Consider the following 12,324-nt stretch of genomic DNA (forward strand, 5'->3'; position numbering starts at 1 on the left):
GGCCGGGCGGGGGCTCCGGGGGCCGGCGGGCCCGGGCTGTGTTCCGGGCTGTGCAGTACTGGGTCTCGAACCGGCCGTGTACCGACCGGGCCGTATACCCGACCGGGCTACACGGAGCCGGGCTGTACAATGGACCCGGCTGGATACCGGGCCGTGCTGTGTAGCGAGCCGTGCCGTACCGAGCCGGGCTGTACAGCGAGCCGTGCTGTATACCGGACAGTGCTCCATACCGGGCCGGGCCGTGCTGCTCCCTGCTGTGCCCCGTGCCGTGCCATATGCCGTGCCGTGCCCTGCTCCGTGCCAGCCCGTGCCCGGGGCTCCCGGCTGTGCCAGGCTGTACGGCCGGGCCGTGCCACGCAGCACCTGCCGGGCCGGCCCTGCCCCGCCGCCGCTCCGGAAGCCGCAGGCCCGGGCACCGGGCCGTGCTTTGCCTCCCCACCCACGGCCCACGCCGGCTTTGGGGCGCTGCCCGCAGCGTGGCAGGGCCCCCGCGGCTGGGACAGCCCCCCATCCCCGCCGGCGTGTGTGACAGCTCCTGTCACCCCCCTGCTGCCGGGATCTGGGCTGTCTGTACCCCACAGTGCTGGGGGTTCCTCACAGAAACCTTCAGCAGCAGTGCAGCCTGGGGGTGGCTGTCCCTGTGCTGACCCCGTCCCTTGCAGGTGAAGAGGAAGCTGAATTTGGAGACGGATCACCAGTACATAGCAGAGAGTTTGCCAGTGAGCCGGGGCAAGGCCAGGAACCCTGCTAAAGGTATCAGCTCCACTCCCTCCGCCCCCCTTGTGAGCCCAGCTCAGAGCAGAGGTCCAGCACCCCCACTCTGCTCTCCTGCCATCCCTGGCAGGTTCTTCCAGGCCCTTTGTGTCGGTCTGGATGGGCTGTCCCTGCGGCTGGCCTGCCTCTGTCCACTCTCCACACTCACTGCTGTGCCCGGTGCTGGTGGCACGGTTGTCCTGCCCTTCTGCTGGGCACCACACTGGCTCTGTCCCTCCCTGTGGGATGGAGCTGGAGGTGCCAGCATGGTGTCAGTGCAGTGTCCCAGGTGGACCTGCTATTTTCTCCCCCCGAGCCCTGCCTGGCACTCAGAGTCTCAGTCACAGCTGTGGTCACAACGGAGCACAGGTGTCACAGCATGTGCCAGCTGCTGCAACATCCTTCCTGCAGGGTATTTGGGCAGCTCACTCCATTGCCCTGAAAAAACAGATTGGCTTTGGTCACAAGCCACTTGCAAGCATGGCAGGAGTTAGACCTTTCAGCTTCTTCTCTGGGTTTCCCTTGTGGCTGAATGACACTTGTCCCCCATGTCTGGCAGGGGCAAAGTCTCCTGGAGAGAAGTCCCGCTATGAAACCTCCCTGAACCTCACCACCAAGCGCTTCCTGGAGCTGCTGAGCCAGTCCCCAGATGGTGTGGTGGACCTCAACTGGGCGGCCGAGGTGCTGAAGGTGCAGAAGAGGCGCATCTACGACATCACCAACGTCCTGGAGGGCATACAGCTCATCACCAAGAAGTCCAAGAACCACATCCAGTGGCTGTATGTCCCTGGGCTCATGGGGCTGTGCCTGGCTGTTCCTGGGGTGGGGAAGCTGTCTGGGTGGAGGAGTGTCTTACTCGGATGGAGAATTTCAGGGTGGGGTCACCAGAGCTTCTGCTGCAGGCCAAGTGCTGGCCCCCTGTGTGAAGGGCTGTGCTCAATGGCATGAAGCTCCTGCGAGTCCCCCTGGGGCTCCCCATGTCATCCAGGGGAGGGGGGGCTGCATCCAGCCTTGGGGAGTGGTCTGCTGCAAATCCCTGCCGGGCTGGTTCCCTGGCTGTGGGGCGGGATGTGGCCTGGCCTGGGTGGGGCACAGGAAGCTGTGGGGGCTGGCTCCTGATGGGCACGGTGCTCCCCAGGGGCAGCCAGGCCACCGTGGGAGCGCCAGGCCGGCACCGGCTGCTGGAGAAGGAGCTGCGGGAGCTGCAGGCGGCCGAGCGGCAGCTGGATGACCTCATCCAGATGTGCACGGTGCAGCTGCGCCTGCTCACCGAGGACCCCGCCAACCAGCAATATCCTTTGGTTCTGGGCGGGGCTGGCTGGGTGGCGGCTGTGGTTGAGCCCCGGTGTCACAAGGCAGGGTGTTTCTCTGCCCACATCCCCTTGTCCCTTCCTTGACCCTCCCCACCGCAGCCTACGTCACCTGCCAGGACCTCCGCAGCATTGTGGACCCCGTGGAGCAAATGGTGATGGTTATCAAAGCCCCCCCAGAGACCCAGCTGCAGGTGTCAGACCCAGCAGAGGTGAGCTGGGGTCACGCTCTGCTCCTCCTGTGCCCTCCCTGAACAGCCTGGTGTTCCCTGGGCGTCCTTGTGCCACCTCGTCTCACTCCTGTCCCCTCCCCAGGCGTTCCAGGTCTCCGTGCGAAGCACTCAGGGCCCCATCGATGTGTTCCTCTGCCCCGAGGACAGCTCGGGGGTCTGCAGTCCTGTCAAGAGCCCCTTCAAAGCCCCTGCTGAGGACTCTTCTCCCAGCCATTCACAGCCCAGAGCCTCCCTGCTCCTGCATCCTGCCCAGGATGTGAACATGCCGCTGCTGCCTGGAGAGCAAGGTGGGCCTGGGGACATGAGAGAGCTGGGGACACAAAGGGCCTGGGGACACGAGGGAGCTAGGGACATGAGGAGCCTGGGGACATGAGGGAGGAGCTGGTGGGATGTCACGGTGGCTCTCAGCCCCTCTGCTCTTGGCACAAGCAAGGAGCTGGCATGCTGCTCGGGCACCCCAGCAAGGCAGGGGGGTAGGAAGGCAGGATCTCCATAGCCAAAAAAGCTTTTTTTGGAGTTTCTTTGGAGAGTAGGACGGGATTTACAGCTGCTTTCCATCCCTGCAGAAGCGCTGCTGCCAGGGCCGAGCGCGCTGCCCGGCAAGAGCCCGGAGGAGGAGGTAAGCCTGTCCCCGCTGGCCTCCATGGACATGCTGCTGGAGCAGAGCAGGGAGGACTTGGCGGGCTTCTTGGCCGATGAGTTCATCAACCTGTCGCCGCCGCAGGCGCAGGACTATCACTTTGGGCTGGAGGAGGGCGAGGGCATCAGCGAGCTCTTCGACTGCAACTTTGGGGACTTCACCCCCTTGGACTTCTGAAGCTGTGCCCGCCCGGGTGCCTGGGGGAGCTGCCAGGGCAGGGGGCAGCGCTGGCAGGGCAGGGCAGGGCAGGGCTGCCCCTCTGGCTCCAGTGCCCGCCGGTCCTCCCCCATCCCTTTTTGCAATATTTTCTCGTTATCCCTCCAGCCCGCTGGCATCCCCAGCTCCAGCCCCACAAGAGGATGCCAGGGTGGGGTTCCCATCTCGGGGGACCCCCCTGTAGGGCCCTGATCAGGGGCGACTGCCCAGGGCAGAGCCACTGCCCCCCAGGAGCCCGTTCCAGAGCTTTAAGCAGTCCTGTGTATAGATTACTGATTTGATTAATTTATTATTGTCCCCTGGGGACAGCGTTTCATTTCCATGGGGGTTTGGGTGGGCTGTACAGCAGAGTGGGGGTGCTGAGAGTTTTTGTTGTGCTGGGAGGGGGTGGTGGAGATGCGGGGGGCTCTGGGTTAGGGCTGTCCCCCTGCCTGGGGGCTGCCCACAGCCTGGCTGAGCGTGGGTTATTTATTTATTATTTATGGCGTGTGGAGCTCTCCCAGGACATGGAGGGGGCAGGAGGACAGTGCTGGTGGGACGTGGAGGGTGCCACCAGGGTCTCACCAGCACACCCTGGCTTTGCTTGTGTCCAGAACGGGGCTGGCAAGGCCACGGCTGTGGCAGGTGGCTGCGGGAGCGGGGACGGGGCTGGGTGGGGCTGGTGGCCCTGGCACCGTGTGCGTGTCCCCTCGGGGGTCACAGAGGTGTCCAGGGGGAGCATCTCTGCAGGTGAGCACCCAACGCTGTCTCCAGGCTTTCCTTCCCCTCCCTGTGCAGCCCTTCAGCCTTACGGCTCTGGCTCCCCATCCCAGGCCACTGGGGCTGGGAGAGGAGGGGAGGGGGGTCCTGGGGTCCCCCTGGGCCGAGCTGGAGACGCACTTTCACTTTTACTGCCATTTAACAAGCTTGTGTTCCTCTGAGCTTTGTGTTTAATAAAGGTTTCTACTGACTCTGCCCTTCGGCTGTGCTCAGGTGCTGGGGGTGTGAGGGGTGGTGGGGACCTCTGCTGAGAAAGGGAGGTTTGGGCTTCTTTTGTGCTCTGTTTTCCACTTTGAACTTGAAATCCATGACCAGGTGTGTTCGTACCTGGGGCTGCCAGAGGTGCTTTGGTCCTTGGTCCCACACAGGGTGGGATCTGGGCCTGATCCTTCCCTCCCTGCTCCTCCAAAGAGGCTGTGCTGCAGGAGGATGGGATGGTGGGTCTGGATGGGGTTTGCTTTCCTTTCAGCAGCCCCTGTCCTCACTTGGCTCCTCTCCTGGCAGCATTTTCCTGGCTGTGGCTGCAGCACGGGGCCAGTGTGAAGCCACTCCATCCACTGAGTTCCCAGCTTTCCCCATTCACCCAGCTCTTGGTGCTGCCTCAAGGCACCTGCTGGCAGCAGTTTCCGGCCCAAAGTTCGAGGTCCCTGTGTCCTTGCTGGCTGGGACACGCTGTCTGCCAGCAGCAGCCCTGACCCTGCGTGCCCTGATCCCTCTGCAGCACACCAGGACTGAGGGGCTTTGGGGTGCTGGGAGTTGCCAGGCGCTCCCTGGCAGCCAGGAGGGGCTCAGCAGGGCTGTGTCCCCTGCCCTAGTGACAGCCAGGGCCATGCTACTTCCTGCCCGTGTTTGTGCACTTTCTCCCCTCCTCCTGCCCAGCCTCCTGCCTGGTTTTCCTTTAAACAGCCTGATAAATATTTCACCCTGACCATGTTGTGTAAACTCACCCCGCTCCTGCAGCGGCAGGCAATGGGATCCCAGGCTCAGCACAGGCTGCTGGGTGCCACAGGGAGCCCATCACCACTGCCTGGCCTCCTGCCTGCATCCGTGTGCCTCTCTTCCCACAGCTGGGGCAGTCCCTGGCTGGCTGTGCTGCCCCTGGATTGTTCTCACAGCTGGGAATGTGTGGGTGCAGGTGCAGGTGTGGGGTGCCAAGCCCCACGGCTCAGCTCCGCACACCATTCCCTTTCCCAGCTTTCCCAGCATCCAAAGCATGGCAGCAGGGCCAGCCAGGGCCCTGCCATCTCCAAACCAGTGCCCAGCAGGGTGGTGTCACACACAGGCTGTCACTGCATTTCTCTTCACAGAGAAAAAGGCACAACTTCCCAAGAATATTTCTGGAATTTACATTCTCTGAACCTCAAAGAAAGAAAAAAATAATTCTGATCTCCTTTACTGCTCCTGTGTTGTTCACAAGTCAAATGTATTGTGAAAAATTTACCTAAAGAGAATTAGTAATTAAATTTTAGTGTATTTGAATTCATTAACCAATTAAATCCATGTGTGTGTGTGTGTCAAAACTGTCAGCTGACAGTCACAAAATTCTGAACAGTGAAGTACAATTAAGTGCTTGTACAAATTCAGTTAAAATATAGTGTAATATAGTATAGAATAATATAGAATAATAAAGTAATTCATTAGCCTTCTGATAAGATGGAGTCCTCCTCGTCGTTTCTCCCTGCCACAGGGGTTGTGCTGAATACTACAGGTGACCCCTGTGCCTGGGTGGGAAGAGCTGGCTTGTCACACTGCCACCCCTTCAAACGGGCTTTTCCACACAGTGACACTGGAACTGTTCCTGCTGCCCTGATCCATGGCACTCCTTCCCACAGAGCCAGGGCAGGAGGACAGGGACAGGTGGGAGGGCACAGCCCCTGCCTGCCGTGTCCTCCTCTGCAGGGCTGCTGTTTGTCCCCTGAGGTGTCTGAGTTTCTGCAGGGTGCCCAGCCCGGCCATGTGCCAGTGTTGTGGTGCACTAGTTTATTTAGTTGTTCTTTTGCACTGGCTGATTGGGAATTTGCACAGAGTAATGTTTATATTGCCCTGCATAGCTTATGCTGTATCACATGGTTTGTTATCCCTTTCCCCCATCAGGTGGTCTTTGCCTCACCCACCCCAGTCCCCCCTGGTGGTCTCTCCCCTGGGTTACCCCTCTCCTTGCCACTCCTCACTGGTGTCCCACTGGCTGTAGACATCTTCCTCTGTCCCCATCCCCGGGGTATAAAAGCTGCCTGCCGCCAGGGAATGCTCTTTTTCCCATGGGTGTGTGTGCAGTGTCCCCAATAACAAAGTACTCACTGACCAGTCTTGTGTGATCTTTTGTCAAGTCCTGCAAGTCTCCTGGCAGGTCCCCTCCAATGCCCGTCCACTGGGCAGACCTGAAAACAAAAGCTTTGGTGCTCACAAGCTGCCAGCCCCTCCCCAGCCATCCCTCCTCCTCTCCTCTGCCGAGTTCCGTGGTGATGGAAGCTGATGGTGATGGTGATCTGCAGTGCTGCAAAGGGGAGAGACCCCGGCACAGGAAATGGTTTTGTGGGAGCCAGGGGGCACAGGGAGAGGGGAGAGGACTTGCACTGACATCCCGAGCTCCACAGGGCTGTTCCCACAGCCAGCTCCCAGGAGCAACAGCACAGCTCTGCCTCTTTCCCCGAGAGAAGGCAAAGCTCTCTGATGGCATCACCATCACACTGCCCTCACAGGGAGCCCCTGGGACCCCTGGCGCTGCCACCCCCCCGGCAGGGACAGGGCTGTGTCCCCCTGCAGCAGCACTGCCCAGCCCTGGGGGCTGCATTGCCACTCCACGTGAGCCACGGCACCGTAAAAATAACCACTCTGCCTCCCAGGATGATTCATGATGCAGCTGAAGGGCTTCCCTCTGCTATTTCGGGTGGCTGGAGAGGGAGCTGATGGCAGCTGCTTTGGAAGAGCACATGGCAGCGTTGGGAAGCAGCCCCAGGCACCGCCTGGTTTGATTTATCTGCTGCAAAGCTGCTTTTCTCTGTCAGGTGAAGGCAGCACGGTCAGGGGATGGGCACCTCGCACTCATCCTGCCTGCTCCTTGGGCTCTCAGATCACTGCCAGGCAGTGTGACCCCACAGGGACCACGTCCAGCCAGCCTGGGCTGCTCCTGGGCTGCAGTGGTGACCCCACTGGCACTGGAAAATGCTGTGCAGGATCTGCTGAGCCCAGGCAGCCCCGGGGTGTGCTGGCCCTGTGCTGTAGGGTTGGGATCTGGGGGTCAGGTGAGCTCCAGGACAGGCTGGCAGTGGCATTAGATGCCCCCCTAAGGGGTTTGTACCTTTAACCTAACCCCCCTCAGAGGGTCCTAGCAGGGTTTGGGGTCTCTATAAGCAGGGGTGTCCTGCCCCACCTCTGAATCCCACCCCACCCTTCCCTATTTCCACTCCCAAAAACCTCTCCTGTTTGCTCCACGAGGAGGGAACTCAGGGAGCTGAAGAGCAGCATTGTTTATTTCTGGGATGCTGTTGCGTGGCTGCTCCCTGTAATTCCTCCCCACTGAGGTGCTGGGGAGCAGAGCAGAGCCCTGGTGTCCCCCACAGCCGGGGCCATGTCCCCCTTCCCTGCCGTGGCTTTCTGGGAGCCGGGAGCACCGGTTACCTCCTGCCATCAGCAGTTTGCCTGAACTTCACCCTCACTCTCAGGCTGCTCCTTCCCACATGGAAACTCATGCTGACTCCCAGGCATCCCACTGGGCACCAAGTGTGGATTTTTGGGGCAGATGGGTGTGGGAAGCCCTTCCAAGGGGAGGATTTTGATCCATGGCAGAGCCTTACCATCACCCAAGCCCCTTCCATGCTCCCTGGCAAGGTGAGCCTCTGTCCCTGCTGCAACCCTTGCCTGTGTTTTGTTCCTGCTCCCATTTCTGTTGGATTTGATGATGGCTGTGCTCAGCAGCTCCAGCCCTTGGTCCTCTCTGCCTCCCTGGGGACAGGGACAGCCTCGTGCCAAGGGCAGTGAGTGCACGTGCACCCTGGAGCCCTTGGATGCCCCTGCCAGGGCCCAGCTGTGCTTTTTCCACCTCTTTTGCCTTGCACACACCTGGAACAGCTGGGAGATGGTAAAAATAGCTGTGATGCCGTGGGCTCAGCTTGGAGCACATTATCCCAGAGGGAGCAGGAGGTGAGCGAGCTCCACGTGCTGCAGTTGGTCACGCTGGGGTGGGGAAGGAGCTTGGATCTGAGCCTGGCTTAAGCAGAGCTGAGCTCAGCAATCAGGGTGTCCTGGAGAGCTCCATGTGAAAGCAGAGGTGTGCTGAGGGAGGCAAAGCCTACCTGGGATTTTGCAAAATCCAAGAAAAACAGGTTCATGCCCCTTTCTTAGGAAGTGAAATTCTGGAATGCAGGCACAAGCCCCTAAGAGCCTGTGCCAGGCAGGGGATGGGGACAGCTCCAGCTCCTCCCCCTCCTCCTCCTCCTCCTCCTCCTTGTGTCTCCCAGCCTGCTGGGGCAGGGGGGGTTCACATCTCTGGAGGTACCAGGATCCTGGCATGATGCTCTGGAGCAGCTCGGAGCAAAGGCTGCCTGGCACTGAGGGCATGGAGGAGCTGGCACCACCAGGAACTCATTGGAACAAGTCTGAGTGTCAGGGGACCCCTCCAGGGCCACCAAAACCACAGTGGGACCACCTGTGGTCAAACTGGGGCCAACTGGGACAATCAGAGCTATCCCAAGGCCAACAGCAACTGCACTGGGACCACTGTGGTCAAACTGGGACCAACTGGAGCCACAGTGGGACAACCAGGGCTATGCCAGGACCAGCCATGACCACACTATGCCCACCCATGGTCAGACTGGGGCATCCCAGGGCCATCTGGGGCAACCAGGGCTACCCTGGGGCCAACAGGAACCACACTGGGAACATCCATGGCTCAACTGGGACCAACTGGGGCCGCATTGGTGTGATCAAGACTATGGTGGGGCCAACAGCAACCACACTGGGACCACCCACAGTCAAACTGGGACCAACTGGGGCCTCGCTTAGGGCACCCAGGGCTACAGTGGGGTCAACAACGACCACAGTGGGACCATCCATCACCAGACTAGAGCCACCACAGGGCCAGCTGAGGCACCCAGCGCTACAGCGGGGCCAGCAGTGACCACACGGACACCAATGCTCACACGGGGACACTCAGGGACGGTCACACACCCCACGAGTGGGAGCCCACGGGGCTGCTCTGGGTCCAACTGGGAGCGCCCCGGCGGCGAGCGGGCACCGGGAGCCAGCGCGGCCCGCCCCTCTCCCCTCCGACAAGACTATTGGTGGTTATTGGTGTCAATCACAGCACGTGGCCAATCGGGTGGTGGAGTGGGCGGGCCCTCCGCGGAGCCAAAGTTGGCTGGGGCGGCGGAGCCGCTCGGCTGAGTCGGGATCGGCGGGGCGCGACCTGCACACGGACCGGGCCGGGCCGAGCCGAGCCGAGCCGAGCCGAGCCGAACCGAGCCGAGCCGAGCCGAACCGAGCCTGCCGAACCGGGCCGAACCACCCTGCCGAATCTAACTGAGCCACACCGAACAGAACCGAACCCATCCCTACAGCACCGAACAGAACCGAACCCATCCCTACAGCACCGAACAGAACCGAACCTATCCCTCCGGCACGCAGCTGATCCCTAAGGCACGGAACCAGACCCATCCCTACCGCACCGAGGCTATTCTTTCCGCACCCAGCCCATCTCTACGGTACCGCACCGAGCCGTGCCCTAAGGCACCGCACCGCGTCCTACGGCACCGCTCCGCACCCCGCGGTACCGCACCGAGCCCGTGCCCTGCGGTACCGCTCCGCATCCCAGGGCACCGCACCGCGCCCTAAGGCGCTGCACCCTCCGGCTCCGCTCCGCTCCGCAGTGCCCGCAGCACCCGCGCCCGCCGGGACCATGATGTCGTGTGCCGAGCTGCTGGCCGTGTGCCTGCTCTCCGCAGATCGCGGCCCCAAGCCCCACCGCCAGCCGCTGCCCATCTTCCACGACGTGAGTACCGCGGGCAGGACCTCCGCACCCTGCCCAGCCCCGGGGCCGCCGTGCCCCCTCGGGGAGCCGCCGCACGGGCGGCGTCGGGGTGAGGCTCCTTCCCGGAGGAACCGGCCCGAGGGATGCGCCCGTGCCAGCCCGGAGCTGTGCATGGTCGTGATGGCTTCAGCAATGTTGTCGTGTCCTCCTGCTGGATGCTGGGCCTCTGGTGGCTGCAGACAGCCCACGCCTCTTCCAGAGCTGGCTGTCATGACTCCCGGAGCGGGAGCTGTGTGGCAGGAACGCTGTGGAAGGTTCCCTGGAGCTGTTCACAGCCATGGGATTCAGCAGAGCGTTGCCTGCGGCAGCCCCCGGGTGCAGCCCCTGTCCCTGCCCGCTCCCGACGCTCCGGGATTGTGGAGGAGGATGCTCCACCCGGGTTGGAGGTTGCCTCGGCATCCTGGCGGCTGTGGGTGGCACGGGGGAGTTGGAAATGCAGGTGGTGACTCTTTGTGTTCGGGGATGCTGGCACAGTTCCTCCTGTCACACCGCGTCCCCTCCTGTGACGGGGGCCGGGGCTCCGGGGGAGGCGGCGGCATGCCGGCCAGGGCCAGTGGCACAGCCCGGGCCAGAGCCACCGCTGGAGCACCTCCTGCTCCTGCCCAAATCTCCCTGGTGACAGAGCCCTGGCATTGCCGAGGGTCCGGCACCGCTGCGCTCCGAGCCACCCCGTGGACCAGGGACATGTGGGGACAGAGGTGCTGCCCCTGCCCTGCCGCAGGGAGGAGGAGGAGAAAGCCAGCGGGGGTTAAGGAGGAGGGCTGGTGGTGCCCGGGCACCTGAGCAGCCCAGGTCGGTGCCAGCTGTCCTGTCCCAGCTGTCATCTCTGTCCTGACCCGCTCCAGGTTCACCCCCGTGCCCCAGTCCATCCCCGAGGAGGGGAACAGCAGATCCCGGGCAGCACTTTGGGAAGGTGAATGCCAGTCTGGTCCAGCCCAAACCTCCTGGCATGCCCAGGGAGGCGCTGGGGAGCGCGGCCGTGGTGCCGCTCGCAGCTGCCAGCTGGGGGTCGGGGTCTCTGTGCTGCCGGGGGGGCTCGGGCTGCCGGGCTCTCCAGCCAGCATCATTAACCGCACTAATTACTTGGCTGAGGGAAGGTGGGCAGGAGGGGGCGGGTGGTGACAGCTGTGTTCCAGCTCAGCTCCTCAGGGCACTCGTTGAGTCGCACATCCATCCCTCAGGGTGTCATTAAAGCAATTAAAATGGGAAATGTTAACAACGCTAGCAGCTGCTTTCCGGGTTCTGACGGCTTCTCTTCCTCTACCCTGTGACTCCTTCGCTCCCACCTTTGCTCCGGAGCTGGCAGGGTGAGTTTAGTCTCTGCACCTTTGGGTCTGGGCACTTGGCCGGTGCCCAGCTGCTCCCAGGCTGGTTGGGGCGAGCATCCCTCTGCAGCTCCTGCCCCGCCTGCTCCCGGCAGCGCTGCCCAACACAGATCCCGGCGGCTGCTGCTCCTCTGGGACCTGCTTGCACATCTCCTGCCTTTGGGAGAAGTGAGGAGGAGGAGGAGGAGGGCTTTGCCCGAACGCTTCGCTGCAGGCGCAGTACGAGCCGCAGTGCTGCCATGGCCCTGTGCAGCATCTCCGGCCGCGGGGAGATTCAGGCTGTTGCCCGGGGCTGGCTCTCTCCCCTCCCGGGACACGGGAGCTTCAGGAAGGACGGGTTCTGGTGCCTGGCCGCAGCCTGTCTAGCCTGCCGCGGGTCGATGTCGCATTGTCCCCAGGGCAGCTGTCCCCTCCCCAGCAGCCGCCTGTCCCTGGCTGCCTGTCCAGCAGCCGCGGCTGCCTCCAGACCTGCAGACAGGGAGAAATCCTGTAATCTCTGTCCTTCCTGGGGTACGTGTGGGGCTCATGCCATAAATAAATGCTGTTTCAGTGCTTCTTCCCTCGGTCTGGTGAGGCTGCAGCTGCTTGGGCACAAGCTCAAGGGCTGAGGGAACATCCCGGGCTCCAGGCAGTGCCCCTGTGCCTCCGAGGCTGCACTCTGAGGTAAGAGCGGGATTCCTTGCAGGGCCCTCCAGCAGCCCACGCAGACCTAATCCCCCTCCCAGCCTGGCTTTGCACCACCTTCCCCGGGCTTTGTCCCAGGCTGCTGTCCGCACTGGGGACAGAGCCATGGCTGAGCATGTGCCCAGGGAGGGGACAGCGCTGGCCCTGTGGAGCATGGAAGGGTTCTGTGCTGGGCCTGGGCTCAGGGATGGGCTGGCTGCAGGCAGCCGGAGCCAGGGCTGTGCCATGCCAGGGGCGTGCCATGCCAGGGGCTGTGCCATGCCAGGGGCTGTGCCATGCCGGGGGCTGTGCCATGCCGGGGGCTGTGCCATGCCAGAGCCCTGCTATGCCAGGGCTGTGCCATGCCGGGGGCTGTGCCATGCCAGAGCCCTGCTATGCC

At 62.5% G+C, this 12,324-nt stretch overlaps 3 protein-coding genes across 3 annotated transcripts in view; all 3 read left to right on the forward strand.

Moving 5' to 3' along the window:
- The window catches only part of PXMP4 (peroxisomal membrane protein 4), a 12,887-nt gene extending 12,140 nt beyond the window's left edge, over nucleotides 1-747 (forward strand). The window contains exon 5 of the mRNA XM_041419168.1: nucleotides 663-747. Within this exon, the coding sequence (XP_041275102.1) occupies nucleotides 663-666 (4 nt within the window). The 3' untranslated portion in view covers nucleotides 667-747. The remainder of the gene's footprint in view (nucleotides 1-662) is intronic.
- Nucleotides 748-2,085: 1,338 nt separating this feature from the next.
- E2F1 (E2F transcription factor 1) lies at nucleotides 2,086-4,107 on the forward strand. Its single transcript, XM_041419169.1, has 3 exons — nucleotides 2,086-2,275; nucleotides 2,379-2,583; nucleotides 2,863-4,107. The coding sequence occupies exons 1-3, from the start codon at nucleotides 2,216-2,218 to the stop codon at nucleotides 3,111-3,113; spliced, it is 516 nt and encodes a 171-aa protein (XP_041275103.1). The 5' UTR covers nucleotides 2,086-2,215; the 3' UTR covers nucleotides 3,114-4,107.
- Nucleotides 4,108-9,804: 5,697 nt separating this feature from the next.
- Nucleotides 9,805-12,324, forward strand: part of NECAB3 (N-terminal EF-hand calcium binding protein 3) — a 29,905-nt gene continuing 27,385 nt past the window's right edge. Inside the window, exon 1 of the mRNA XM_041419300.1 lies at nucleotides 9,805-9,897. Coding sequence (XP_041275234.1) covers nucleotides 9,805-9,897 — 93 coding nt within the window. The remainder of the gene's footprint in view (nucleotides 9,898-12,324) is intronic.

The sequence above is a fragment of the Onychostruthus taczanowskii genome, unplaced genomic scaffold (assembly GCF_017590055.1).
Source record: "Onychostruthus taczanowskii isolate IOZ18803 unplaced genomic scaffold, ASM1759005v1 scaffold60, whole genome shotgun sequence".
In the NCBI taxonomy this organism is placed as follows: Eukaryota; Metazoa; Chordata; class Aves; order Passeriformes; family Passeridae; genus Onychostruthus; species Onychostruthus taczanowskii.